This window comes from Phallusia mammillata, chromosome 3, assembly GCF_965637545.1.
Source record: "Phallusia mammillata chromosome 3, kaPhaMamm4.hap1.1, whole genome shotgun sequence".
NCBI lineage: Eukaryota > Metazoa > Chordata > Ascidiacea > Phlebobranchia > Ascidiidae > Phallusia > Phallusia mammillata.
Genome location: NC_137254.1, coordinates 20,003,809 through 20,030,418, shown reverse-complemented (window position 1 = coordinate 20,030,418; position 26,610 = coordinate 20,003,809). Strand labels below are relative to the sequence as shown.

Genomic DNA, 26,610 nt, shown 5'->3' with positions numbered 1-26,610 from the left:
GCCACGAGAAAACGAAACAAAGTTGGTCGAGGACCTGTACTTTAAACTAAGTTTATCCTTTTCACCAGCAGTAAATTGAGATGGAAACATAATTTTCATGAAAGTTTACTTATAGGTAGATATTAGGGTGCTTCCAAAATTGTGCGCGATGCTGTCGTTCGACACAGTTGCCGAGGAAATAGTTGGAAAGGGTTGGTTTGCCCTCTTTCTAATTGGCATGGGCTTCTGGATCAATACATCATCAGCCGGAGTGATAACGGCATCAGTATTTCTAGGTTAGCTTAATATACAAATTAGTGTATTTGTCTGCTGATACGACTTTTAATAAACATTTGCTTTGTGATCCAAATAAGATAATATTTTAATCCCCGGAATAAAAATCAAGTTTAGTTTTACATTTTTGACATGAAATAATGCAGCTGACTTGTTTTTTTTAATTTTACTTTCCCCAAAAAACAAATATCGTATAATTTATGGTAAGTATAGCTTATACTTGATACCCTAACTCAGTGGTTCTCAATAGTGATGCACCGAACCCGCCTAAAATGGCCGAACCTAAAATCCCCGTTTATATGAATGTTTCCAACTGAACCTTGTGTCGTTGATGCGAGTGAAGTGAATTATGACAAACCAAAATCACTTTCACAATGCGGAAGCTTTGCTAAACTTATAATATTTTGCAGACAACGTGACTCGTATCTTATAGATATATCAATCAGTTAATTTATGTTTTGTATTTCTAAAAATGATAGTTTACAGGTTTAGGCATTAATTCCATTTACTCAAAATATTCGGTTTCGGCCGAATTTTCAAAAAAGTTCGGGCCGAAACCGAAACAATCGAAAAACAGCGTATTCGGCCGCAATGTATCGGACAACCGAAACTTCGGTGCGCCACTAGTTCTCAACCTCTTTGCGGACCCTTTTTGATGTTGTAAGCTAATTGCGAACCCCTTTGAGGGTTTAGGTAGTTTTGTACTTTTTTATTAACAACTAATACATTGTGAATAAAATACCAGCCACGTTCGGTCCAGGGCCAAAAGTTCAATCCCTTTGTTTGGGTTGGGACATCGTGAATCCACAAAAAAAGACCCATTGTATTGTGATGTGCGGGCGTTTGCCACTGACAATTTACGTCTGTTGCATCAAAATGGGGTTTAATGTTACAATGCATTTTGGTTTGTCGACTTTAAGAATGTTTTGAAAGAAGTTTTATGCTATATTCATTACGTTTTCAATACGTTTTCTCGTCATTACATTTTTAATAATTGTTATGACGTCATCAAATTCTACAAGTTAAAAAAAATCCCCCTCCATATTTGCAAAGGATTTGTGCCGCTGGTATCTATTGAGACCGGTTGAAGTTCTACAATGATATAGTTTTCCTCATAGGGCAACCTAAAACTTTTTTTTCCAAATCGAACGCTTGTTGCACCAAAGAGGTAATAGGGTTATTTTATAGGAAAGTCTTGTTGCAATTTCAAACAGGGCGCTACAATGTCGCGCAAAGTGCACATAATTTTTCTCGTTAATTGTACAAAGTACAAGTTATATGTGAACGATTATGTTTTATACAACAGCGGGATTTCCCAACACTAGATGCTACATTGCCCCGTACGACAATGAGAAGCACTATTCCAACCTTACCGATGATGTCATCGAAACCACTTTTGTCCCGTGGAATGACGTCACTAATGTGAGTGGTGTTATTGTCTTTCTTACGTTACAAGTTGTAAATAACTCCAGAGTCAAGATAACAGAATAATTGCAATTTAAGACGTAGTTACGTTTAAACAGGCAAAACTTCAGTTTAGTTCATGACAACTGGGGATTGTTTATCAACAATAATTATTTTGTGTTGGACAGCGAACATAACAAATGCAAAATTCTCGTTTGCAGGCAATGTATTTTTTTTTAAAAGCTCGCAGTTTTCTTTGAAGTCCTTTGAAAAAAAACGAGAGCGTTTTGGGACAAAATGCAATTTTCTGATTCAATAGATTAAGCGGGTAATTTTGCCGAGCAGTAATAAAAGTAGGGGGGTAGCATAACCATTTGTTGCATGCACATTACACATATTTAAACAAACTTGAAAATAGAAACCTTTTTTTTCACCACCAAGACCACATTAAGAGCTTCAAAACCCCTTCCAAAGTTTACTCCTGCATAAATTTGTTCAGCAATAAATTTTGTCCTGTTTTTATTCGAACAGGGACCAGATCGCTGTCAGCGCAATGTGATTGATGATAGTTGGTGCACAGATAACATTTCCACTTACTCTTGTCTTAACTCATCCAACGTTGTTGGAGTCACCAAATGCATGGACGGTTATGTTTACGATCGAAGCCAATTTAAAGAAACTGTAATAACCGAGGTATTAAATTAATTTTTTGGTCAGCATAATCGAAATTAAAAAAAAGTGAAAAATCTGAGTTCAAAACACCACCAATCAGGTATTAATCAAATATATTATCTTATCAAAATATTAGTGTGTTCAAAAGTGTACTAAGTAGGGTATAAAAACGTTAAAACAGGAATTTTAGTAATATAGAATCTACCAGATATTTGGAAAATACTCGGTCAAACCAGCGCACGCTTGACGGAAATCCACATCTCCTTGTAATATTTAGATAAGTTGGGAAACAAATTGAAACACTGACGTCGCCATAACTGCAGTTTCGTATCCGTTGTCAGGGCCGTTCATGGTGTTACCGACAACTTTGGTGATTTGTTTTGTAACAAATTAACTGGCAGCCAATTGGCTGATTCTGTTTCGCCCCAAATTTGAGGCACCTGGTTTTTAGATTTGCTAACATAAAGAATGAAAGCTCAACCTTTCATTGCAGTGGCTGATTTCAACAAAAAATATGTTTTTAATGCTACCTATACGCTAAGTCCATTCTTTAAACTTCTACAGAAACAAACGTATTTTTAACAGTACAGTCCATTTCATTGACCGAATAAAGTAATTTTCATGTAAGTTACTATAGCAGTTACAACTGCAAAAACATTTTACCGCTTCGCCGTTTTTTGGCTATGTCTGATTGGTGTTTGTCGTACAGTGGGACCTTGCATGTGAAAAATACTCACTCGTCTCTTTCTCGAACTCGTTTTTGTTTGTGGGAGTTGCAATCGGTTCACTTGTGGGTGGAATCATTTCTGACAGGTGAAAGCAAAATGTTTTTTAATAAGACACACATGCAATATCAATTGCACAATAGGAAAACCGGGGATGCTTTGGACGATTTTTTTCTTTTATTTCAAAAAGTCAAATAATTCACATACTTCAGAATACCTGAGACGCAAGCCCCAGTGCCGTTATTAAACATGAATAGGCTAGTTGAAATTACTGAACGAAAATTGTAAGCTCTTTATATTAGTCGTTAAATATAAGCCACCTTTTTTCTGTTTAATATATTAATAGACATGGACACGCGCTTCAGTTTTTCTACTTAATTTGGCAGGACCGTATGTATATTCTACGTGTATTTTTTACTTCCTTTAGCAGCTTTTTCTTGGATTCTTCGCATACAAAAATAATGAAAGCCCAAAACTTTATTTTGGTCCATAAAACCCTTTATTTAAATACGGCACATTGTCTAAAGGTAAAACTATAGGCTTTTAAAATACCTTTTGTTTTGTAAAGGTTTGGACGACTTTTGACATGCCGATATGGATTGGGATTGGGAATTTTGGCAGGAGTTGCAATTTCGTTTTCCCCAAATGTATTTGCTTTCTCCTTTTTGCGAGCCATTGAAATTACCTTCACCTTTAGCGCGGTTGTGGCAGGTTTTACGTATAGTAAGAAACTTTTAAATTTGTTTGCAAACCAATACAAATATTTTTCCAGAAAGCTCTTCAGCAACTAGCCTATACTTACTAGACGTAAAGTTGCCGAAAATTTTTAACAAAATAATCCACACGACTAAAACAATTGAGACGAAAACGCAGATTACAAAATTAATTCGCGTGTGTAATGTATTTACTTCAAAACATCTTTATTAATATTCAAGATGTACCTACTACAACACAAATGATTGTTGGACCAAGTGGTTCGTTTTTTTCGGAAAGGTCAGAACAGTAACATATATTGGTCATTAAAGTGAAAACACGCTTCAGTTGTTGTACATCATATCATAGGTCTAATAAGGTGACAAACATAAAACAATATCTTTTTAACTAGTATCGGAAATAAGCCCACCGGCATGGAGATTACCGGTAACCCTGTTGTTCAACACATTCTTCGGTTTGGGATGCTGCTTTCTCAGTTTATTCGCCTTTTATTGGAGAAAATGGAGAGAATTACAAATAGCCTTTACGTTAATTATGCTTACTCCCGGATTTTTGTACACATTTGTAGTTCCAAAGTCGCCAAGGTAGCCTATGTGCATGTTTTTGGTTTGTATGACTCTAAAACATATGCCTACTTGTGTGAAACAGGTGGTTATTCGGACGAGGAAACATTAACCAATCCAAAAAAGTCTCTGAAACCATCGCAAAAAGATCCGGCAATGTTTTTCCACAGAAAGCGTGGGAAACAATTGTCAAGGAATTCAACCATGAAAAAAAATCGGTTTGTTGCATTTTGAAGTTTATTTTTATATATATATTTTTTCAAAAATAGCCAAATATAAGTTTCTCTTTAAATATACGAAGTTTATTATCTATTTTTTTAGGTGTCCACCAAACACATTAACACAGTTAAGGAAGTCTTCAATCGTCCACACTCACGATTCCTTATTTTGTGCAACATGTTTGTGTGGTTTGTCACCAGGTATTTTGTGGTGTTCAGTTTCAAAGCATACGGTTTGCATTAGGGTTGGCCCGATACCAAGTTTTTATCCGATACAAGAACCCGATATTTAACACAAAAAGTACCGCAATTCAAAGTGTCAAACATGCAAAAAAGCATTAGTTAATTCAAACCGGAGTTTAGTGTCCGTTTTGTAAAGCAGCGTGGCCGTGTAGCGGCCTAAACTTATTCAATTGCGACTTCAGTTAAGGCGCAGTAATTTAAATGCAGAATATGCTGTGCTTGGAAGTGAATAGCTTTCCAAATTTACGATTTAAACGTTTATTTTTTACCCCACTATAACTAAAAACTTTAAAAACGAATCGTCAGTACAATTGCTGATTCGGCTAATCGATAATTCGGCACGTTTCATATGTTCTCGATTTCGTTACTTACTCTTAAAACTACATAGCCTACATACGTTTAAGCTGGCTTAACTCTAAGCAATGCTAATAAAAACATGCTACACTTGCAAAACAGAACTTAAAATAAGAAGTTGGTCGCTTGGTTGCCACGCATCGTGTCCTGTGATTGGTTAAAAAGTCCCATATGTGAAATAAATTATTTTGGAAAATATGCATACTGTATGTATACCATCGGGTATCTGCGCCGATGCAGTTTTGTCGGGCGAATTATAGTTTGTAAGGTCATACAGCTTCAATAAAACTACTAGTTGGCACATTCTGAACCTCATAATTTTAATTCAAACCCCCTGTTTCATAGGTCAGCTATTTTATAATCTATTGTGGTGTAGACCTCAAAATTGTGCTCTTTTTTCGCTCAGGCCTATGCCAAACAAATTAGTTTATTTGTTTTGGAACAATTGTTAGGCTTGCTGTTGGTTAAACACAATCTTGAAAAGACATGAAACAAAATATAGAAGACACTTCACAAGACATGTTTGCTTTTGCAGTTTGGTTTATTATGGACTTATCCTGAACAGTGGTACATTAGCTGGTGACCCAATCCTTAACAACACACTGGGTGGTGTTATGGAAGCTTTAGCATGCACTTTTGGAATATTTGCTATCACAAAGTTTGGTTGTGTGAAATCTGAAGTGGCAGGTTTATCATTAGCTGGTATTTCTTGTCTTATATCCACCACAATCGCAGAGGTGGCAAAAAATAACCATGGTAAACAATACTGTTAATATGTTTAGTTTCACTTGGTGAATTAGTTAATTTTTATGGCGTGAAAGATTTATTTACTATTTGAAAGTAAAGCTCCATTAATGTATAAAGTTTAAACATTTTGACAGCACTTAATGCTTTCTTTCCCCAATAAACCTCATTTTTACGAAATTCAATTGGGTGAATAAATAGTTAAATTTCCAAGTGTCGGGACTACAAACATATCAGCATTTTAGTCAAAAAAGCAATAATATTTTGACAGTAAATTTCAAGTAATACTTTGCATATTTACCGATTGTGATGTATGTAATAGTGTAAATGAAGTAGCAGTATGGTTATAGTTTGTTTTGGTAGGTCTTCGTATGTTTGGAACTGTTTTGGCTATGATAGGCCGATTTGGAATAAGCATGTGCTTTGGTATTATCTACAACCATACTGTTCAAATGTTTCCAACAAGTGGACGGTAAACCAAATTTTGCTCAATACTGAATGTGAATGAAACTGATGTACAAATGACATACTTATTTTTAAACTGATAGAACTACTGCATTAGGTCTATCATCAATGGCTGGTAGAATTGGTACCATTATTACACCATGGACCATTCAACTGCAATATTCTATTCCATGGCTTACACAGGTAACATAGATAATTTTTATGTGTATGCGCAAATGACTGCAAAATTACTGTGATATTTTCGATGTAACACAGGAACTGAAAAAATAAAAGCTGCAAAAAATCATTTTAATAAATTGAATTTTACGACTGACATACCTTTTTGGTTCTTGACTTGCAGACAATATTTGGCCTGATTGCACTACTTGGTGCCATTACAGCAGGATTCCTTATTGAGACAAAAGATTGCAAACTAATCATGACTTTCCCAGAGGCTGAAAGATTCTACAGGGAAAAAATGAAAGATACACTCACACAAAAGTTTTTCAAACTTTACAAACTGTAAGAATTTTTTGTATGTCTGCACCAATTGTTAGGCAGAATTATGGTTATAAATCCTTTTTTTAAAGCTACTTAAGTTTCAAAGATTAAGTAATAGACGTTTTGCACCTTAAACACTTTTTATTGAATGGCACTAAACAAGTGTCATTAAGACCGTAGTATCATTATCCTACAATGCGGTTTTTATGCTTTTAGGAAACAAGAAGATGAAAAGGAAGAACTTAATAAGACTAATGGGCGGGAGTCAGTGGCATGAAATATAAAAACAATTATTGTACCTTTTAAACAGTTTATATTGTACCTTTCAAACAGCAATTCAGCGCCTCCAATCTTAACAAGCAAATCATCTGATTTAGGCTGTTAGTTTATTTTAACTTGTTGTCTGCAATACAGAGCTAAAAAACATAAAATGTTAAGTGTTACCAGTTGTTTCAACATCAGTATAATCTTAGCTTGTGGAAACAAAATACATATTGCCTGAAAACACAAATTGCTCATAGAAATGTATTTTATCTTTAGGAGAGGCTAATGTTTTTAGTGCAATCAATAAATTAAATGAGGTTACCTGGTTGTCAATTGTCATGTTGCACACCATCCTTTTTTGTTAAACATTAGATAATAGCTGCACCTTGGAAAAAATAGTGCTTTGCAGCAAAATTGAAAATCTCTTGAATCACACAGAATGAGAATCGCAATTGAGAAAATGACATAGGTATTTAATTTAAATGAGGTTTTACAATAAAAATAATAAAATCAATTTGAAAATTAAACCACATAGATTATAGCTACTGTGGATGCAAAACTGACATTGTTTTCATTGTTACGTTTAGATTGGACACACATAAACGCTTCTAGTTTGTTTTTTGTTCAAAACAAAGCGCGGTAGATTGTAATTTCAATACTTTAAACAAGTTTACTCACAGTTTGTGATAAAGCGATGGCATTTATGGGGCGCCGTTGTCGAAAAAATTAAGTTGCAGCAAGTTAGCTAACTTGCGACTCAGGAGTCAGGAGAGCTAAGTGGCCGCAAGATAGCTAAGTTGTGGCAAGTTAGCTAACCTGCAACGAAACATTGCTAACTTAAAAAATGTTTTCAAATTCAATTTTAGCGAAGTGATGTTTTTCAAGTGCGGTAACATAAATGTTAAAACAGTGGTTCTTAACCTAAAAAAATGGCATTTATATTTGCCAAATATCAAAACGCTGAAAGGTTACACTAAGGCAGGGGTGCACAACCTGCCGCCGCACGGCCGCATGCCGCTCTAGAGTTGATTTGTGCGGCCGTGACGTAGACTCTTTTCCTAAGTATTTTGATTTTTAAAGTGCTCCAAACAGTTTTTTGGGTTCTGAAAAGAGTATTACCAGCCTAATTACCATATGCGTCATGTACGTCTATTGTGTGCAAACAATACGAACAAAATAGGTACCACAAGCATCACAATATAGATTATTACATCATAAACACTTAAGACTGATCTCCACGCTGTGCAGCTCAATTTGTGCACCAAGCTAAAAATTAATTAGATGTTATATATATGATATAAACCAAGTATTTTAAAACAAAAAAGCAGGTAGATGGCGGTCGTTGGTGAAATAGGAATGTGCGATGCGGCCGTCCTAGCAAAAAGGTTGTGCACCCCTGCACTAAGGTTTTATTTTCTTTCTTTGATGTAACAAAGAGCACTGTGCGCGTTGTTCGTAACCAGAAAAACAACGAAATTTTGTTGGCAGCAAAACCTTATTACTTCATCTGTTTCATGTTTGTGACAGATGCTAAAAATACAATGCTTCATTTTGGTAAAAAACAAAAACTGCCAAAATTAAAGTAATCCTGAAACAAGTTGCTCGTATTATTATGTCAGAATTTAACAATATGACAAACAGTAACTGTCACCATCATGTTTGGTCTCAATCTCATTATGACCCACAAAACACAATGGGTAAAAAATCTAAGATGTAACTTGGGGTTCGACCAAAGGCTAAAGAATATCGTAGGGGTTCGGCCGTTATAAAAAGGTTAAGAACCACTGTGTTAAAACATTAAACAACATGATGTTTTTCCTATTTGGGGTAATTCCCTATAACAGCTGATGCGATGTGTTTACCCGTGCGTGACAAATGTTTGTTTTTTGAGGAATTAGTTTAAGTTTGAATGAAGTTAATTTAAAATTTGTTTTAGCTAAATTAGTAATGTCTACAGTTGTTTTTCTTCAAGTGGTTGTAAAGTTATCCTTGTTGACATTCTTTGGTGTTTAGTATTAATTTTTGTCATCACAACCTTAACCCATATTTGTGGAAAGGTTTAAACTTTAAAGGTGTTGGTTTATTCAGTGCTCTTTGTAAATCACAAAAACAAATAAAAAATGAGTAAAGAGCTTAAATTACTAAGTATTCATGGTTACATGCAAAATGCTGAAATTTTTCGCAAAAGAACTGGGGCATTTCGAAAGCTTTTCAAGAAAAAAGTTTTATTTGATTTTGTCACTGCCCCCAACAAAATACCTGCTAATGAAGAATCTGAAAAAGATCTTACTGGATGGTGGTTTTCCAGCAAAGAAAAATCGTATTTAGCTCAGGACAAAACTGACTACTCTGAAGGACTGAATGAGTCTTTAAATAAGATTGCAGAAGAGTTGCAAAGCAAGGGACCATTTGATGGAATTCTGGCTTTCAGTCAAGGTGCTGCCTTATTGGGAATAATCTGTTGTTTGAAAGAAAAAGGTGATGAACGTTTTCAGAACTTCAAATTTGCTATTTTGGTGGCTGGATACAAGAGTAGACAAACTGAACATGGCGGAATGTATGTGGAAAGAATATCCACCCCAACTTTACATGTCATTGGTGATACAGATCAAGTTATTCCAAGGGACATGAGTGATGATCTTTTGACAATCTTTGAAAACCCACAGGTTTTGCGTCATGATGGAGGACATTTTATACCTTCTACTTCATCACATAAACAAACCTACTTGCAATTTTTGGACCAATTTCTATAAAAATGTTAAGATTGCATGTTTAGTGATGTTCCATCAAATGAGTGAAATAATTAGGCTGATATGGCGTGATGCTCAACACATCTCAAAACGTGCAAAATTTTAGTGAGTCCCAAGTCATTTTACGACAGCTGCAGGTTAGGTGCAGCTCTTGCTTCGGTTTTGCTTTAGGTACTTCATGTATCTTTCGTTTAGACAAATGTATTGAATAATTTTCGTTGTGTCTTAGCTGCAGTTTTTTGGCAGTGATTTTTAATTAGCTCATTTTCCTTTTTAGAACAGGCTAGGTCTGTGTTCAGATTTTTGCCCTTCTGTTAGACTTTTGCATATTCTTTTGCTCTACGAGACTTTTGCATATTCTTTTGCTCTCGAGTAGCCTACAGCCATATTTTAACTTTTTGTACAATAATGTGTAATTTAACTGTGACTTGGATTTTTCATAGGTCAAAATTTTGTCAAAAAAAAGTTTTTTAAAGTCAAAATTTGTCAAATTTTTTCGTTTTTTAGGTCAAAAATAATTGCCCTAGTTATAACCTATTTTCGTTTAATTTAAGTGCAAATAAACTAAAATTGAACTTGAACTATTGTAAAATAAAACCTTGATTAAGCAATACAAAGTACATTGCAAACTATTTGTTGTTGTGAATTTGATAAACATTGCAGTCAACTTTTTTACTCATGATTATTGCTGCAACTTTTATAGTGACTCTATTGATAATCAACTGAATAGCTTGCTTGTTACAGGACTTAGTTACCAACAGTTGTGATGCTTTTAACATATTGCTTCAGATAAGAAAAACTACAGAAATACATCTTAGTAGGTATGTTTATAACTCAGTTAGAAGTTATTTGCATTCCTTTTTTATATTAATGTATAAACAAGCATTTTTGGTAACACTGATTTTTGTTAGAATAAACTATATCCCTTGTTTGCTTCAGAACAGTGGTTCCCAACCTTACATGGACCATGGCCCCCTTAAAGTAACTTTTTGGCCTCATGGCCCCCTTCAAGTTACCATGTAGGACCTGTGGCCCCCTTAAAATGTAGATAGCAATCTCGCGTTGGAATTCGGTATTAATTTTGGCCTTAACAGGTCTAATAGAGTAAATGAGAGTGATAAACCTCACTATAAACAAATAGTATGTGAAATAGTCCATTAAATTTGGGAATAAAGTTGAAGTGAAAATGACTTTTAGTGGGTGTTTCTTGTGAATCTACGACCGTGGCCCCCGGAACACAGCTCGTGCCCCCCCTGGGGGCCATGGGCCCTGGTTGGGAACCACTGCTTTAGAACATATTGTGTTTTTTTGTAAACAAAAGTGGTTCAATTGTTAAAATTTTAGCCAAATTTATCTTTTTTGATTTGATCTTTTTCAGAGCAATGTAATACTTAATGATGGGCTTGCAACCTGCCTTTAAGATAAAGCTTAACCTTGTCCACAGAAACTCTTCACTTGGAGCAACTTTGTGCACATTAGACCTTTGAAGATTTGCTTGTTACATTGTTCACTGATCCTGCTTATGAACTCCAAGTGTAAGTTATAATAGGTGGTTATTTTTGGGAGTGGTACATGTAAACAAGTTGTTCATAGCAAAGGATTTGAAAACTACCGTAATTTTCCATGTATAATGCGCAAAATTTACTTAATTTATTGTCCTAAAATCTAGGGTGCGCATTATGCATGGGTACAACAAATTTTGAAGAAAATCTGCCTCGAAATAAAACTTTAAATCACACCTTTCTTCTTGTTTGTTGTCAATCAATTCATAATTGACGACACATCGTTTGATGCGATGGTGCAATCCTTGATGGTGTGTTATTGTCAAATACTGCACACTGCCCATTTAGCGACAACGTAAATGGGGTGATATCATTGCCGATATGCAACGGATCGAACGAAAATTTTGTATATAAGTTTGAATTTAATTATTCTGATTTTTAGGTATTTTAATCTGATACATATTAAACTTCATTTGTGTTTTAAAAATAAAAATGTTCTCTGCAAGTATTAAGATCGGTTCCGCTTGAACGCGACCAGTAAGATCTCGTTTGCTGTCACGATGTACCCTACACAATTCCTAAACATTTTTCGCTATCGAGTTTGCGAGCACATGCGCAGTGATACTGACCGGCAGAATAACATCCGGTTGTTTCAAAAGATGATCTTTTTTCTGAAATAATTTTTTGTTTACGGATTTAAGAGTAAAAATTTGGGTGCGTATTATACATGGGTACAGGCTTTTTTCCAGCATCGACATGCCATTTTTAGGGTGCGTATTATACACGGGGGCGCACTATACTTGGAAAATTACGGTAAGTTTTTTTAAAAAGTGCATGCTTCACAACGTCACCTTTTTTAGGTTGCATAAGCTAACCAAAGTAAATGATGAAAGTTTGTCTGCATATACTTGTCATGTGGGAGTTGCACGAAGTTCAAATTAAACAAGATGGTACAAGCTTCAGGTGTGAAGATTATTTGTAACTAAGTTTATAGAAATAAATCAATTTAATGTCACATAGGGTTAGTTTTACTTTAAAGCATGCCAACAATGTGCATTTTAGTGGTTACCTCTAGTCACTTTTTAAAAGTAAGTAGCATGTCTGCTTACCATCAGTTTATGTCTGAACATTCTGGGAAAAACTATGTACCACAATGACAAAAAACAGTCTTAAGCAGGGTTGAGCCTGTCTTAGGTATATGTTTGGGAGTCACTCTTTTGATACTTTTGGACAACTTTGACTTTTGATCAATTTTATTAAAAATAGCAATAAAATGTGCAAGGCAACATAAAGATTTGTCCTGAAAGATTGGCAAATTTAAAACTTGAGTAATACACTTTTGATTGGGTATCAAAATAGACTAAAAAGTTTGCTGGAAATATCAATTGTTTTTTGATGGAGTTAGTTTACTTAATTTAAGTTGAGTTGAAGGCAAAAAATGTAAGTGAGTTCAATTGAAGTTGGAAAATTTGTAACTGAGGTCATAACCCCAGTCGGGATTGAGGCTACCTAACACAGCCCTGGGTGCACAGGGGTGTGCAACTGTTTTCGTCGGTGGGCCGTATAACCAATTCCGAACCTCAAGCGAGGGCCACATAACTTTTTTTCATGTGCACAATAAATTCAAAATTGTTCCAAATGAATCATTAAATTTATTTTCTACAACATACAGAGTTTCAGCGCAACACTGGCTTTCGCACAAAACAATTGTTTACTAGACAAAGGGTATTGTTACGTCACATTCGGTGCAGTAATCTGCTTGCTACTGTATGGTCCACCGGTTGGAAAACGCCAATTTAGCTTATATTTGTTAGTATAGCAACTTGGGAGATTTACCAAAAACTAGTGGAGAATTTTGCTGAATTCTCAGAAGCATTGCATTTTTATCTTAATCAGTGTGTTGGTGGGGGCCACACTAAATAGCTTGGCGGGCCGGACTGTGGCCCGCGGGCCGTATGTTGCACGCCCCTGACGTAGCATGTTGGTAATCGTGTTTATAGGGTACCGTTTGAACACATATGTTTTGTATTAAACACTAAAGTTTTGTTATTCGACAACACGTATAGAGGAAATAATCACTTTAAATGAATCAGTCATGAGAATTTGTCTTGGCTGACACCTGATTCCCATGTTACCAATGTTGAACTCCGTGAAATGAGAAACTGATAAACAATGGTATCGATGACACGACTGTTGCGAAACAGTGTTGTGATTGTCGCAACAGCAAAGAAAGTGTACAATAAGAGAAGGTTAATTAAGTTTTGACTAAGAACAAGTGTTCGTATAAATATTGTTTGTCAGACAATCGCTTTACAAGTTTTTTGTGATCTACATCCTGAAGCTGTTTGGCTGTTTAAATGGGTACAAAGGTCATTTAGAGTGGCTAATTTAATGTTGTGACGAGTTACCGTTTGAACAAGAAACTGAAGACACCTACAAATATATTTTTAATAAACGGTGGATGACTTCAGACTGATTAAAGTTTACAGTCTGTTGCGACGAGCTCCACTTTGATATTTTTTAACTCGTGGTAGGCGACTCCATACACAAGTAAATTATACGATCTGTGTATCACTCACTGGCGTAACTATAGAAATTTCCGAACATCGTCTTTCAAACATCCGTAATTGTACCTTACAGAAGTATTTTTTGATACACCACTGACTGTGCCGCCTTTGTGTTTGAGGCCACTTTGTAGGAATTTTGCGTAGCTCTAGAAACGTTTTCCGACACGTATGACAATAAGTGTTTGGCAAATCATGGCATGGAAAGATGTTGTCGCTTAATGGAAAGCATTTTAGCAATTTCGAGACTTGTAATGATGTGGAGTTTTAGAACACAGTATAATGGATAAGAATTCTACCGGTCTACTTTTCAGCTAAAAAAATTGTATCTAAGAAATATCGCTTAAAAGCGCTATTTATGTTTAATATGGACATAAATGTTTAATTCGAACGAAATTAGATCAATTTACAATATTCAAAAAAAAATAAGTTGGTTATTGGTAGCCCAAACGTAACGTAATTAAAACCTAATAGCCTATTTGTCAGCAGCCTTACATTCAAACATTGTCATGATTTTTTTAACTTGGCGAAACAACTTGCTTGAAGAATCTCACCTTTGTTGCCTCTCAGCAGGAATCGAAATAATGTTGTTTGAGTCGTATATTGTTCTTCAACATAGATGGCCTATGCCCTAGCTAAAAATCAAATCCAAATATTTTTTTAAGATTGGCGACAAAGATTGAATGGTGTAATATGTTTAGGTGTCGCAACTCGCAAACACTAGTATGATTTTTTAGCACGCTTCAGCGGCCCGAAGTTTGACTGTTTATTGTATTGTTTTAGCGACCTGTCTGGAAAAATACAAACAGAACAGAGAGAGGTCTAGTTATTATAGGTTTATTCTCTGCTTTTTGTCACTCTTATGTAAGCACCATGGCGCTTGGCGCGAATTGTAACCTGAGCTGGTCAGGTGATTGGAATCAGGCGGTACCATTGTGTTTGCCAAGACTCTTTTAGATTATTTGTGAAGAAGTTTATTGTCTCTTTACTGTCATAACATGCCAATTTTATTGTCGATGCTTCATTCGGAACTGGCTTCAGGATTGAGAACATATACCTGGTGTAGAACGTAACCCATATTACCTATTACGTTTTAAATTAAGCGACTATTTTTTGTTTTAAAATTTTTGTAATAATTGTTTAAATTAAGTTTGGTATAATCAAGGAAAGCGGTTTGGTGAAGTACATTGGTTCAAAATCCAATGGATCGAAGATATATATTTATTTGGGCCTTTCTTGTATTTAAAGGTAAGCTCGTGTATGGGATAAATGGCGTGTAAGATTATGTTGATTTTGCAAGGTCTTGCTAGTTACATTACCTTTATTGTACTCTTATTATAATTATTTTTCACTTCAGTTTTCACAAGTAGCTTATTAGTTTGACATGAAAACATAAGTTTATCTACCAGGCAATAAGTGCAGAATATTTGTGCTTCGTCCTCATTTTAGTTCTGTGGGGTTTAACTAGGGTTTCTCTCCCGGGAATCCCGGACAATTTTAGCAAAAAATTCTATCCCGGGACAAAAATTGAATGCTTTTTTAGTTGCACTCTTCAACCAGAGGTGAGACATCCACTGGGTTTCCGTGAATTAAAGTGTTCACCGAGGTTTCTTGCAACAATTCAAACAGGAATGATAAATAGTTCTGCTGTTGCGAACATTACAACAGTGTTAGAACCCACGTTATAGAACCCAGTTAGTCAAATTCGCGCTATAGCTCTCCAGTTGGTAAAAATCTGGCAATTTGTAAAATTCCAAGACGGCGGTGTGGTTATAGCGCCATCGACGTGTGTCACAAGGTTGTGGGTTCTAATCCTATCTCAGTAGCTGGAACCTGATGGGTTGAACTAAATTGGACTTACCAACTGACTAATTTGAAAACTGATTTCAACTTAAAAAAATATTCAATTAACTTAGAAAATAACAGGCTGCTCTACGGTGGCCTTCTGAACATATTGCATTGATGCTTTGCCGGCCCACTAGAAATAAAAATGAAACAAACAAACTAATATTATAAATTTAACAAAAATCGAATAAAATCCCGGGATCCCGGGATTGAGGTTGTTTTTGTCCCGGAATCCCGGGATAAGCCAAAGTGGCAAATTTGAGAAACCCTAGGTTTAACATTGCCTCAAGCATTCGGGCAACCTGCCAAATGACACACTGATTTTTTCTCTGCTGTGAGAAAAACGGTAATGTGTTAAAAAATGTAATAATTGACGCGATTTTCGTTATAGTGTAGTTTGAAAGATTGCATTGTACCTTACCAAGCAAACTAGACACGTTTAACGCTTTAAATGTGTGTTCGAAGAAGATTCGGTTTCGACCGAATCGCAACAAATTACTCGGCCAAAACCGAATTGACAATTCGGCAAACTGAATATTCGGTACATCTCTAGTTTTAACCCATAGCTAATGGATTGACTTGGTGCCCCTTCGGTGACTGAAAAAAAACTATTTTAAACTGGTTTAGAAGCAAATTTAGGTAATTAATTATGAATAATATTTCCTGAGGGGAAAAAACTGAGGTCCTCCACACGATTTCAGAGGGACCGCGATGAGTTTGAAGTATTTCTATAATCTCATGTAACATCAGAAACTGTATGAGCAAAAAGTTGGACAGATAAATGAGTCTTGTGACAAGAAGTAGCCCTTTATATATTTTTTTTTATTATTCGCGCACATTTTTTTCGTTTTAGTCTTATTTGTGACGTAGTAAATCGCCCTACTAGAAACATCTGTCTAGGCGCAGTATAGCTTGCGGCTTTAAATTTCAATTTTAAAAATACGTCTTTTATTTTTTTTTAGTTTTTTGATTACACGGTATTTTTCTCGTTTCGCAAACTCGAACACATCTCTCGAAAGTTGCCTGTAACCCATTGACCTTTATACCTTTTGTTTTACTGATTCTGTCAAGATTTTCATTAGCTATTGTTCTCATACAGTGGCAAAATATTGTTTTGTCACGGTTTTAACCTCTTTTGATTGACAAAAATGTTTAACTTTTGCTGTGGCTACAACTTTGAGAAGACCTTATGCGCAACATCGTTGCTACAATCACCATCCTAACATTTAAAAGATTTGATTGAACTAAAGGTGTTCGGATGATATCGCGTGTCTGGTGTTTATTATTGTTTTCACACTATGTTTTAAAGCAACCATTGTTACGTGTGATGACAACGCGTTCATTGATTGCCTCGCACACATTCCTATTGATGTGTAAGGTCGCATTGTTTTACAATCACAACTTTCTCTTATGCACGTACCACATTGTTTATCGTTTCTAAAGAACAAAGCTAAAGTTGAACTTTGCTAGGCAACATGTTCTAATAATATTTTCATTGGTTTTTGCTTTTTAATATCAAAACTTATTGTCTAATATTAAAGATGACGGTCTGAACTTTTACCTCTTTTAGTCAGTGTTTCATACCGGAACGGAACGAAACCAAATAACGTTATTCGTTCTGAGCAAATTATTTATTTCGGTATTTCGTTCCGGACCGATATTTTCATTTCGTTCCGGTCTGACCGAAATAAATTTATAACGGTATTTTTTCGGTATTTCGGTCTTAACAAAAGAACATTTCTTTCTGGTCTTCACAACTATTAAGCATAAAAAGAAAGAAAGTTGCAACACACAATAATTATTGTCGGTAGTTGTTACGTCACATAACATTTGTCAATGATGGTCAAACGGATGTAAATTGTAGGAGCCTGAATTTTTATTACATCTTATCGGCGCGAAATTTTTTTTTATGTCAAATGTCTAGAACGAAATACCGGAATAAAAAATAGCGGTATTTCGTTCCGTTCCGGTATTTTGAAAATTTTTTATTTTGGTATTTCGTTCCGGTATTTGAGCCATAAATTATTTATTTCGTTCCGGTATAACGTTCCGTTCCGTTCCGGTATGAAACACTGCTTTTAGTACTTTAAAGACTTCTTTGTTCCAGGCATAAACCTTTGTCCCCCGTTTTAAAGTTTTTGTTTGTTTGTTTGTTTGTAAAAACACTCTACCAAATGTCAACAAACCGTGCGATCGTTGTCTGCAAGTTGGCCTCGTACATTTGTTTGTCATTCGTGTTTCTTACACAATTGCTGATAAAGCATTGCATTTTTACTTTTATTTTTTATTATAGTGGTGGACGGGACGGACGATGTTTCGTTTGTGAAATATGTGACACCGAATGATGGCGGCAGCGATGGTGGACAACGACTCACTATCCATGGCGACAGTAGGTTGTTGTTAAATTTCTAGCAGCAAATTGTTGAATCGGATCAGGCGATATAGATGCTTGTTGTAGATTAAGTTTGGTGAGGTATTTTGCATTCATATTTTTTTATTTACCCTCGAAGTATAGCGAATGCGGAACTAGAGAATATTCACAAAGATTTTTCCAGATTTTCCGGTACAATTGGAACTAGACTCAGATGAGCCAAATAAAGAAGTTTTTTTGAAAAGCTCGTTTAATCAGTACGTTTGTGATATTCACCAGGACGAAAGTCACGAACAGGTCATAGTTTGTTTCACAAGGTAGGTTACTTTGGCATTCTTTCGCGTGTTTATACAAAGTTTTATGTTCATACAAAATACAACGTAAATGTAACTATGCCTTCAACGCCACTTCGTCCAGATCATTTAGGTTTAAAAAGTATAAGCCGCGGTTTTGAGTCGACCATGGAGTCGTGAAACTTCCAAGCCCGAAAACATGCGATCCCGGTACACCTGGGGCAAAAGTTGAAGATTCACTGCTTAAAATTAACGACATACTTTCTTGAGTTTGGGTTGACTGGCATTAAAACTTAGCGAAAACATCTTTTCATAACATTCTTATATGTCCTGGAAATCACAGCCTCTAAACCAGCTTCTGAATGAAAGATAAGGGACGAACACTTGCCTAAATTGTCTTTAACCGACAATGGGTAGAAACTAGAAGATGGTCGTGTAGATCCTAAACCTTAATCTGTTGATTGTTGCAGAAAAATGCAACCGGGCAAATACTACGTACGTGTCCGTTTGAATGGAATTTGGCTCGATGATTCTCTCTATTGCTACGATAGAAACAGTCATCGCACTTGCTCTTTAACTGTAAGACTTTTTCGGCAATTCAAGTTATAAATTGTATTTAAGTGCAGAAAGGTTCCCGTTTAGTATTTGCTATGCTTGCCATATGTCTATGCGGTTTAAAAAAATATATTTTAAAAAAGGTTTGTGGACACAAATTCCTCTTTTAAATAATCCCACCGTTTTAAAAGTTGTACTTTTCTAATTCATTTGGCACGAACACTAAGATCCTGTATGTTATCATACGAAAACCACAAACAAGTAAAAGTTACAATTGAGATTTTGACCTATGACCCCTGACTTATATATGTGCCATTGACCAAGGTTTATGTGGGGTCGTTCAGGTAATATGAAAAGGCACTAGTTCCATGGCTAAAAGTTTTCCTTTTAGGTTAGCGATTGGCGTGCGCCCCTCATCAGCATAACTAACTGGGTTACGGGTGAACCTCAAAACACAATCACACTGAGCGGTCGAATCCACACAACCCTCACCTCTTCCGCTGTGGCTGCAGCAGAAAATGGCGAAACAGCCACTATAGTTCGAGTTTGGTTGACATCTGGTGTTTGTGAATTGTTCAACGAAACTGACGTTCCGTAAGTTCTTGGTCTAATTGCAGTAGGTTAACAATAGACCTGATTTTAACTTATTCAACTAAGGAGAGTAAGAAACAAAAAATATATGGTTGGATTTAGGTAAAATGCATTTCGGTCGTATTCCGGTAAAAGGTATAATATATAATCCAAATCGAAAAACATGAAGCGATTAATTGATAAGTAAGTTGCAGAGATTGCTCACTGTCCGAAGCAATCGAGCTAAAGAAGCTTGAAGAATAAAAATTTTTTTGATACAGGGCATTTGTAGTGACATAAATTACAGGACGTGAGTTATAAAATAAACAAAAAAACATAGGACGTTTTTTAATCAATTGATTCTCTTTGATCTTTGATAGGTATGGAATAGCATTAAGCAGCGAAGAATCTCGTTGGGGTTATTTAACTTGTTATGTCGCGAGTCAGTACGTTGGAAACCAGAACATTTCTTTTATTGTTGATGGTGCGTTTGGTCGATCAGGTGCTTACACATCCACAAAACATGTAAGCGCTGATAATCGGATCTACATGATACAAACATATGCAGGTAAAATTTAGTTAGTCTTTCCCCAAACTACTGTGTATATTCAATCGTGTCGGTTTTGTACGCAGCGGTGACAGACGTCAGTCCCAAGGAAGGCAGTACTTTGGGTGGAACAAAAATGACTATCACTGGAAATTTTTTTGACAACCTCTCTGGAATCGACGCTAGGGTAGGCGACTTTGCTTTTTCAACCTACGTTTCATGCATGGGCGTCCGCAGCGGGGGGCAAGAGGGGGCGCGTGCCCCTCCCTGGAAAAAAGAAAAACGCAAACGGTCGCAAAATTCGCATCTTAAAACAAAACATCGTAAACATTCACACAGTGTTATACAAAAACTATTCCTGGAACGCAAACTGAAGACGTCGTGGGTCTCCACCCCGTTAAACGCACCGAATACAAGCTGTAACTGTAACAGAACAGGATGAGGTTTTAAAACAGATTAAATCAATCGAACATTATTACTTAACAATAGCTCGGTAACAAGCATATTATTACGTCATTGATGGATGTGTCAAAAAGCCAATATTTGATACCTTCACTGTATCTGTTGTTACATCTGATAAGGTTCGTGTATGTAAATCCTACTTAGGTTAAAAACCGTTTGCCAACCTACCACATATTTCAGTAATAGTTAATATTGTGTTTATTGCACTACTTTGCTACATTGGGATTGGCAAGAAATAGTATCACTGTCAGATGATTTTTGTTCGGAAATACCGTTTATCGAACGGCGATGTGACGATAGTTTGCCCTCCCCTGTATTTTTTCCTGCGGACGCTCATGGTTTCATGATTAATTGTGGTATTTTGATGCAGGTTCTCGTTGGTGGAAGTGAATGTGTGATTGAGTCAGTGTCGGACACAGAAATTATTTGTCAGACTTCGGCCACTCCACCCACTAGAACACTGTATAGCGGAGGTAGAGGTGTCAGGGTGGAAGTCTTTCGCGGCGAAACTGACCAAAATGCTGAAATTACCACAGAACCAAGTAAGATATCGCCTCAATTAAAATATTAAGTTTTGAATTTTCATGTGTAGAAAAGTGTTTTTTTTTGCAAAAGTTCTTTTTCACATTATTTCCACGTATTGATGCTGCATCAACGGTTACTAAAAATGCAAGGTTTTGAAACCCTATCCTGCAACTAAATAATACCGCATACTTACGTTTTGTGCAAAAAAGACCAACTTATTGGTCAGTTGTAAAAAATATGTATCAATGAAGGTTTATTTTAAGTTAAACCAACAAAGTTAATTTGCAAAAAGTTTGCAAACAGAATATAGTGTAACAACGCTGAAAATTTCTGTTTATCGGTAATTTCTAACCCCGATTTTCAGAACTATTCAGATACTTTTTAAATTCCTTTTGCGAAAGTCATTGCCCATATTAAATAGAGCGAAAAACTACACATAAATTTTGTAAAGGCTTCATAAAAATGATAATAACTTAGTTTGTTTTAATGTTACTTAATATTCAAAAATTGTTCGTAAAAAATGTAAGTATTGCCACAAAACGGATATTATTTGAGCGTATTGTCGGCATATTTGTGTTTACAACAGGTGCGCATTAACATAAAAATACTGACATTATGTCAATGCATCCTTCAAACGTAAATCCGATTTACGAGAAATCATGAGAACACTGGGCTAAATAGTCATCCTTGTGTTGCAGGCTTCTCGTTCTTTCAGGACCATATGCATGTTGGCAACATCAACGAAGACAATTACGTTTCTCGAATGCGTGGTTTCTTTATTCCACCTACAACCGGAAATTACAAATTTTTCATAAAAGCTGACGACGGAGCAAGTTTGTACGTCAATTCAGGTGGCGTCGACCCTGCAGGAAAGGTAAAGTATAAGTACTTTTCCTAAGTTCAGTTTACTTGTTAGAAAATAAGACTTTGTGGCTCGAATTCGTTAAAACTGATAGAACAACATGTTCTGCTTGGATAGTTTCTAAACATTTTGTAGTTAAGGACCCTTTTGATAAAGATGTTAGGTCGCCAAATAACCGCATTTAAAAGCTTAGAAATGTTAGTATCTATCTAAATAAAATGTTTTAAAAACTCGAAAATTTTGGTGGCATATCTTTGATGGGGTTAGTATCTTTCAAACTTTTTTAAATGAATGTAAATGTATATAAATGCGTTCGGCATCGTTTCTTGCTGTAACTACGTATTGACGTTGCACTTGAGAACCTTTCGTTGCACTATGCTTATTTAGGTTGTTTTTCAAGTTACAACAGGTGTTTTGCTGCTTAGGTCGAGGTAGTTTCATCAACTTCAGCGGAAGAATATGCTGGAAGTGATAACATCGCATTGGAAGCTGGCAACGAATATTACGTTGAAGTTCGCCACCTCGACGAAACGAGTTCATCTCATGTTCACGTTAAGATTTATGCTGACACAACCAACTACACACCAGAGGAAACAGGTTAGCGGTTTTTACCTCTTTTTAAGGATTTTATGCCTTAAATGGGAATTACTTTAGCATCTGCGGTATCGGACGTCCAGGACATTAACATTACATCTACCTTTCGAGAGGAGCAACAGACGATTACCTTCCAACAGTGGGTAAATCAAACTACTGAAAACTCGGTATCAACCATCTCCCTGACTTGCGGTGTGGCAGCATGCGATGGCACATTCTTTAAACTTTCATTGCTCGGAGTCTCAACAGGTATTAAAATGTAGTTTTTTCATTATTATAGCTAATACTAACACAAAGGTTTTTTATATATTTATATCAGATCCGATTCCCTTTAACTCGGACCCATCAGTCGTACAAGCAGCACTTTCCTCTCTAACTTCGCTCGGATCGGACAGTGTGACAGTTACTGGAGACGATTCCTCATATGAGGTCACATTTGGTTCAACGCGAGGTGAGTAAAAAAATCCGGTATGGCCACTAATTGAAGCATATGCCGTTTTTTGCACGATGATAAGCCTTCACTTGAAATGATTCTCCGCCTAATTTATCGCGCTGTATCACAACGCTTACACTTGGGCGTTCAATTACCAACATAGTTAAGAGATTCCTGATGGTTCACCTAACTATGGCTATAAATCAATGGCGCTATCGTAACTACAAAATCCACATGCCGCAAAGTTGCGAAGTTCTATTACCCCTCACGTAGTCCAAAAGGTGCTAAAACTTGCACAGGCGACTCTAAATTGCAGCATAATTTCATCATGAAAACTTTCTGCTAAAAAAGCGTTGGAGTTGCCAGTTATCAAAACGTTTTCTACTATTATTTTCTAAACCACTTGTTTGTAGGAAAAATGACGGTTACGGCTGAAAGTTTAAGCGATGACTTGAACATCGATGTTAGCGAAACTGTGGTTGGAAGTCCAGATCTTCTCTCCTTCACGTTCCAAGTTAACGGAAAAGTGTCGGAAAGTGTTGCTTACGACGCGGAAGCATCAGTTGTTGCAAACGCTGTTCAAGGATTGTTTGGACCCAAATGTCCACATGAAATCGAACAAGGTTACGGTCAAAACATTTACCAATACAAGTAAGAAAACGTTTTGGTCACCAGAACAGCAGTTAATGTGAGCAATCTTTCAAGTAAAACTTTATTTGCAAACTTTATAGTAATTTGGAGTCCGGTACCTTTGTCAGTGGTGAACGAAGCAGCGAAGAATCGTTCTGTGGAATTTACTCTGTTAAAAATCCTTCCTACCTCTTTTACACTGAGGAGTCTCCGATCAGTACATCTACTTACAAAGAGGTGATTTGTTAAACCCGTTGTTTATCATTCGATTGTACATTGTTCTTTAAACAACTAATTTACATACTCTGCTTTGGTATAGCTCTGCTTTGCCTACATTGGTGACATTAGCGACCACATCCGAATTTCCTACTCTTATGTGGACCTGGAAACTGCCGAACGGTCGGAGATTCAGTATTTGCAATATTTGTACAGTGTAGGATTAACTAATGCGGCTACGTGGACTCACATTTGCCTTAACATGGACTCATTGTTGTTGGGAGGTAAGTGTTTTTTAGTTTGTCAAAAAATGCTTACGTGGTAACATCGGTTGAGTTGAGATTCTAATAGAAATTTTTCTGTCTTGGGAATAACGGGTTTGCAAAGTGATGACAGATTCAATATCTTTAAGTGTTGTGGTAATTTTTGATCGTATTTAATTTACTAAAACAAGTTGAGAAGTAAGATCACTGTATGTCATTTTTGAAACATCATAACGTTTTCTTCTTGGCTTATCATGTTGTTTGTTGAATATTTTCTTTAGGAATTGTGTCATGTTTGTCTGACTCGCTTATATTTTACAGTGAATCCCAATAAGGGCGAATTCCTCGTCTACGCCCTGTATTTGACAGCTGGCGCCGACGCCGACCTTGATTTGTTTGTGGACAACATCATGATTGCAAGCCAAGTTGCGGCAATTGACAAAGAAGGTAAGTAGCCGTCTTAGTGATAGAAAACCCCAAAAAGTCATTTTTTAAATTTGTATCTACATGTTGCTTTTAAAGCTTACATTAGGCGAATTCGCCCATCGGCCGTTCCAGACATCCGAATCAGTGGTGTTACTGTAACAAAGGAGGGTCCGAGCGAAACTGTAGATCTTCAGTATCAAGTGACTTTCCATGCAATCGACTGTGGAAACAACTTTCCTTTGCTTGGTATTTTAAAACGTTTTGCTTTGATATCTTGGTACACCATCCTCCGTATAAAAAGTGTTTGAAAAGCTTTTTTTACGCCAATAGATTGTAAAACTTTTTGTTAAAGATTTTCAAGTTTCATTGGCATTTGCTTGGCTTAACTTTTCAACGCCCTACACTGATATATAATCTGTACAGCGGCTCTTTGTCAGTACAATGTATTTACTATATACAAGCTTTCTGAAAGTGTGGTTTTTGATACAAATTTGCTTCCCCAATCACAAAACAACAGAACGTGTTTAATTTTCTTAAATTAGTTAAAACAAAAGTAAAATAACTTCATCGCTAGATGGACGTAACCACTTAAAAACGTTTAATCAAGTGCTGAATGACATTTTTGGTGTGAGTAATTATTGTTTTCCAATTGTAAAGGTTTTGCTTTTGCTGACACTAGCGGAGTATCTGCCGACGAGGTAACATACGGAAGCAACTGGGCTGCTACGTCAAGGGTGGGTATTGTTTAACCATTTTGTGTTTATGAAAAGCTCTTGTTATAATTTTTTGTTGTTGATAGATTAACGTCGTTAGAGACGAGTACGCATCACCACCTGTCACTGGTTCGTTCAGTGTCATGTTCACAAGCGGCAACCATGGCTCATTGAGCAGCGTGGACGCCGATATTACAGAGGAGAACTTTGTCACGTTGCTGGAAAGTTTGAACGAAATCAGCACTGTTGCGGTATCAAAGGGCGGAACTTGCTACGGGTATTTGATGGCAATATTGCAATTTTAAAAGTATTATGAAATCAATGGAAAAAATTTGCAAAACCATAGTCAATATGAAATATATATATCTTTAAAACCAAAGGGTGAACGACTAAATGTTTTTCTGAACTTACATCTAATACCATAGTCAAATAAAAAAACACAACTTATCTATCAAAGACGGAATCATTTTCAGCAGCAGAAAGAGCGAAATTGAAATGTAGCAATACGAAACTGCTTGAAAATAATAGGGACAAAATTCAACTTTACCGCTGTTAAGGTATTCCTGGCGAGTTACTTTCAAGTCTCCTGGTGGTAAATATCCAGCGATGGTTCCTGACGGTGCTCAACTGGTTGGACGAGAACCGGTTATAGCCCAAACCCAGATCAACGAAGGAGGTTTGTCAATGGATCCAGCTTATGGAGATTTCTTCCGCATTGCGCACGAAACGCCACAGGTATATTTTCTAAAATGCCTTTCAGATTAACGAAAATGCTTTCAAACCTACAACCAAAATAACTTATTGACAGGTTCAAGTGTTTATCAATAACGTCCCATCACACTGCTCTGGTCTTTTTGATGGAGACTCAGCTACATCTTGTGAATTTGAGTGGACGGATGCAGCAACCCCACAAGTTACCGGAGTATCGCCCATAAATGGAAATGCCGGAACTTCTGTGACTATTAGTGGTAAGAAAATATCATGAAACAGTTTCTACTTAGATTTGATGCCTAATAAGCGGTGGTCAATACGCCAAATGCTTTTCTACGTTACAAAATGTGTTAATTGCATTACTAATTGTTACTTTACTGTTAGTTAAAAAAATGTGCTTATTTAAAGTTCACAAAACGCGTTCATTGAACGTTCATTGGTAAAAAAATATGTATTTCTGCTGTGATAAAAACATTTTTTAGACTATTACAGAAATGGTAGATCCCGAAAGCTCGGCTACTTGATAAGTCGATCTTGGGTCAAAAAAGGTTGGCACTCCTTGCCTAGATGAATGATCCCTTAGTATTCACTTGCCAATTGAATAAAAATACTTTTGTCAGACATATATATTCTGCTAGCTCAAATTTCTTAATTTATTG

General features: G+C 36.2%; 3 protein-coding genes across 3 annotated transcripts in view; all 3 read left to right on the top strand.

Annotated features, from left to right (window-relative positions):
* Window positions 1–148: 148 nt before the first annotated feature.
* Window positions 149–7,440, top strand: LOC145219797 (organic cation transporter protein-like). The gene is made up of 13 exons (XM_080087107.1): window positions 149–275; window positions 1,580–1,695; window positions 2,209–2,370; window positions 3,059–3,162; window positions 3,643–3,797; window positions 4,180–4,372; window positions 4,437–4,569; window positions 4,673–4,770; window positions 5,702–5,922; window positions 6,274–6,382; window positions 6,459–6,558; window positions 6,716–6,876; window positions 7,072–7,440. Exons 1-13 carry the CDS (start codon window positions 149–151, stop codon window positions 7,130–7,132), a joined length of 1,740 nt encoding a protein of 579 aa, XP_079943233.1. The 3' UTR covers window positions 7,133–7,440.
* A 1,654-nt stretch (window positions 7,441–9,094) lies between these two features.
* LOC145217619 (esterase OVCA2-like) lies at window positions 9,095–10,613 on the top strand. The gene has a single exon (XM_080084910.1). The coding sequence runs from the start codon at window positions 9,240–9,242 to the stop codon at window positions 9,870–9,872; it is 633 nt and encodes a 210-aa protein (XP_079941036.1). The 5' UTR covers window positions 9,095–9,239; the 3' UTR covers window positions 9,873–10,613.
* Window positions 10,614–10,624: 11 nt separating this feature from the next.
* LOC145217618 (fibrocystin-L-like) overlaps window positions 10,625–26,610 on the top strand; it is a 39,899-nt gene continuing 23,913 nt past the window's right edge. The window contains exons 1-23 of the mRNA XM_080084909.1: window positions 10,625–10,690; window positions 11,314–11,404; window positions 12,232–12,334; window positions 18,074–18,169; window positions 18,336–18,468; window positions 18,915–19,023; window positions 19,391–19,593; window positions 19,950–20,137; window positions 20,203–20,303; window positions 20,949–21,120; window positions 21,802–21,977; window positions 22,391–22,562; window positions 22,620–22,808; window positions 22,879–23,010; window positions 23,406–23,643; window positions 23,724–23,859; window positions 23,942–24,122; window positions 24,423–24,548; window positions 24,624–24,773; window positions 25,185–25,261; window positions 25,327–25,517; window positions 25,798–25,975; window positions 26,049–26,208. Coding sequence (XP_079941035.1) covers window positions 12,319–12,334; window positions 18,074–18,169; window positions 18,336–18,468; window positions 18,915–19,023; window positions 19,391–19,593; window positions 19,950–20,137; window positions 20,203–20,303; window positions 20,949–21,120; window positions 21,802–21,977; window positions 22,391–22,562; window positions 22,620–22,808; window positions 22,879–23,010; window positions 23,406–23,643; window positions 23,724–23,859; window positions 23,942–24,122; window positions 24,423–24,548; window positions 24,624–24,773; window positions 25,185–25,261; window positions 25,327–25,517; window positions 25,798–25,975; window positions 26,049–26,208 — 3,124 coding nt within the window. The 5' untranslated portion in view covers window positions 10,625–10,690; window positions 11,314–11,404; window positions 12,232–12,318. The remainder of the gene's footprint in view (window positions 10,691–11,313; window positions 11,405–12,231; window positions 12,335–18,073; window positions 18,170–18,335; window positions 18,469–18,914; window positions 19,024–19,390; window positions 19,594–19,949; window positions 20,138–20,202; window positions 20,304–20,948; window positions 21,121–21,801; window positions 21,978–22,390; window positions 22,563–22,619; window positions 22,809–22,878; window positions 23,011–23,405; window positions 23,644–23,723; window positions 23,860–23,941; window positions 24,123–24,422; window positions 24,549–24,623; window positions 24,774–25,184; window positions 25,262–25,326; window positions 25,518–25,797; window positions 25,976–26,048; window positions 26,209–26,610) is intronic.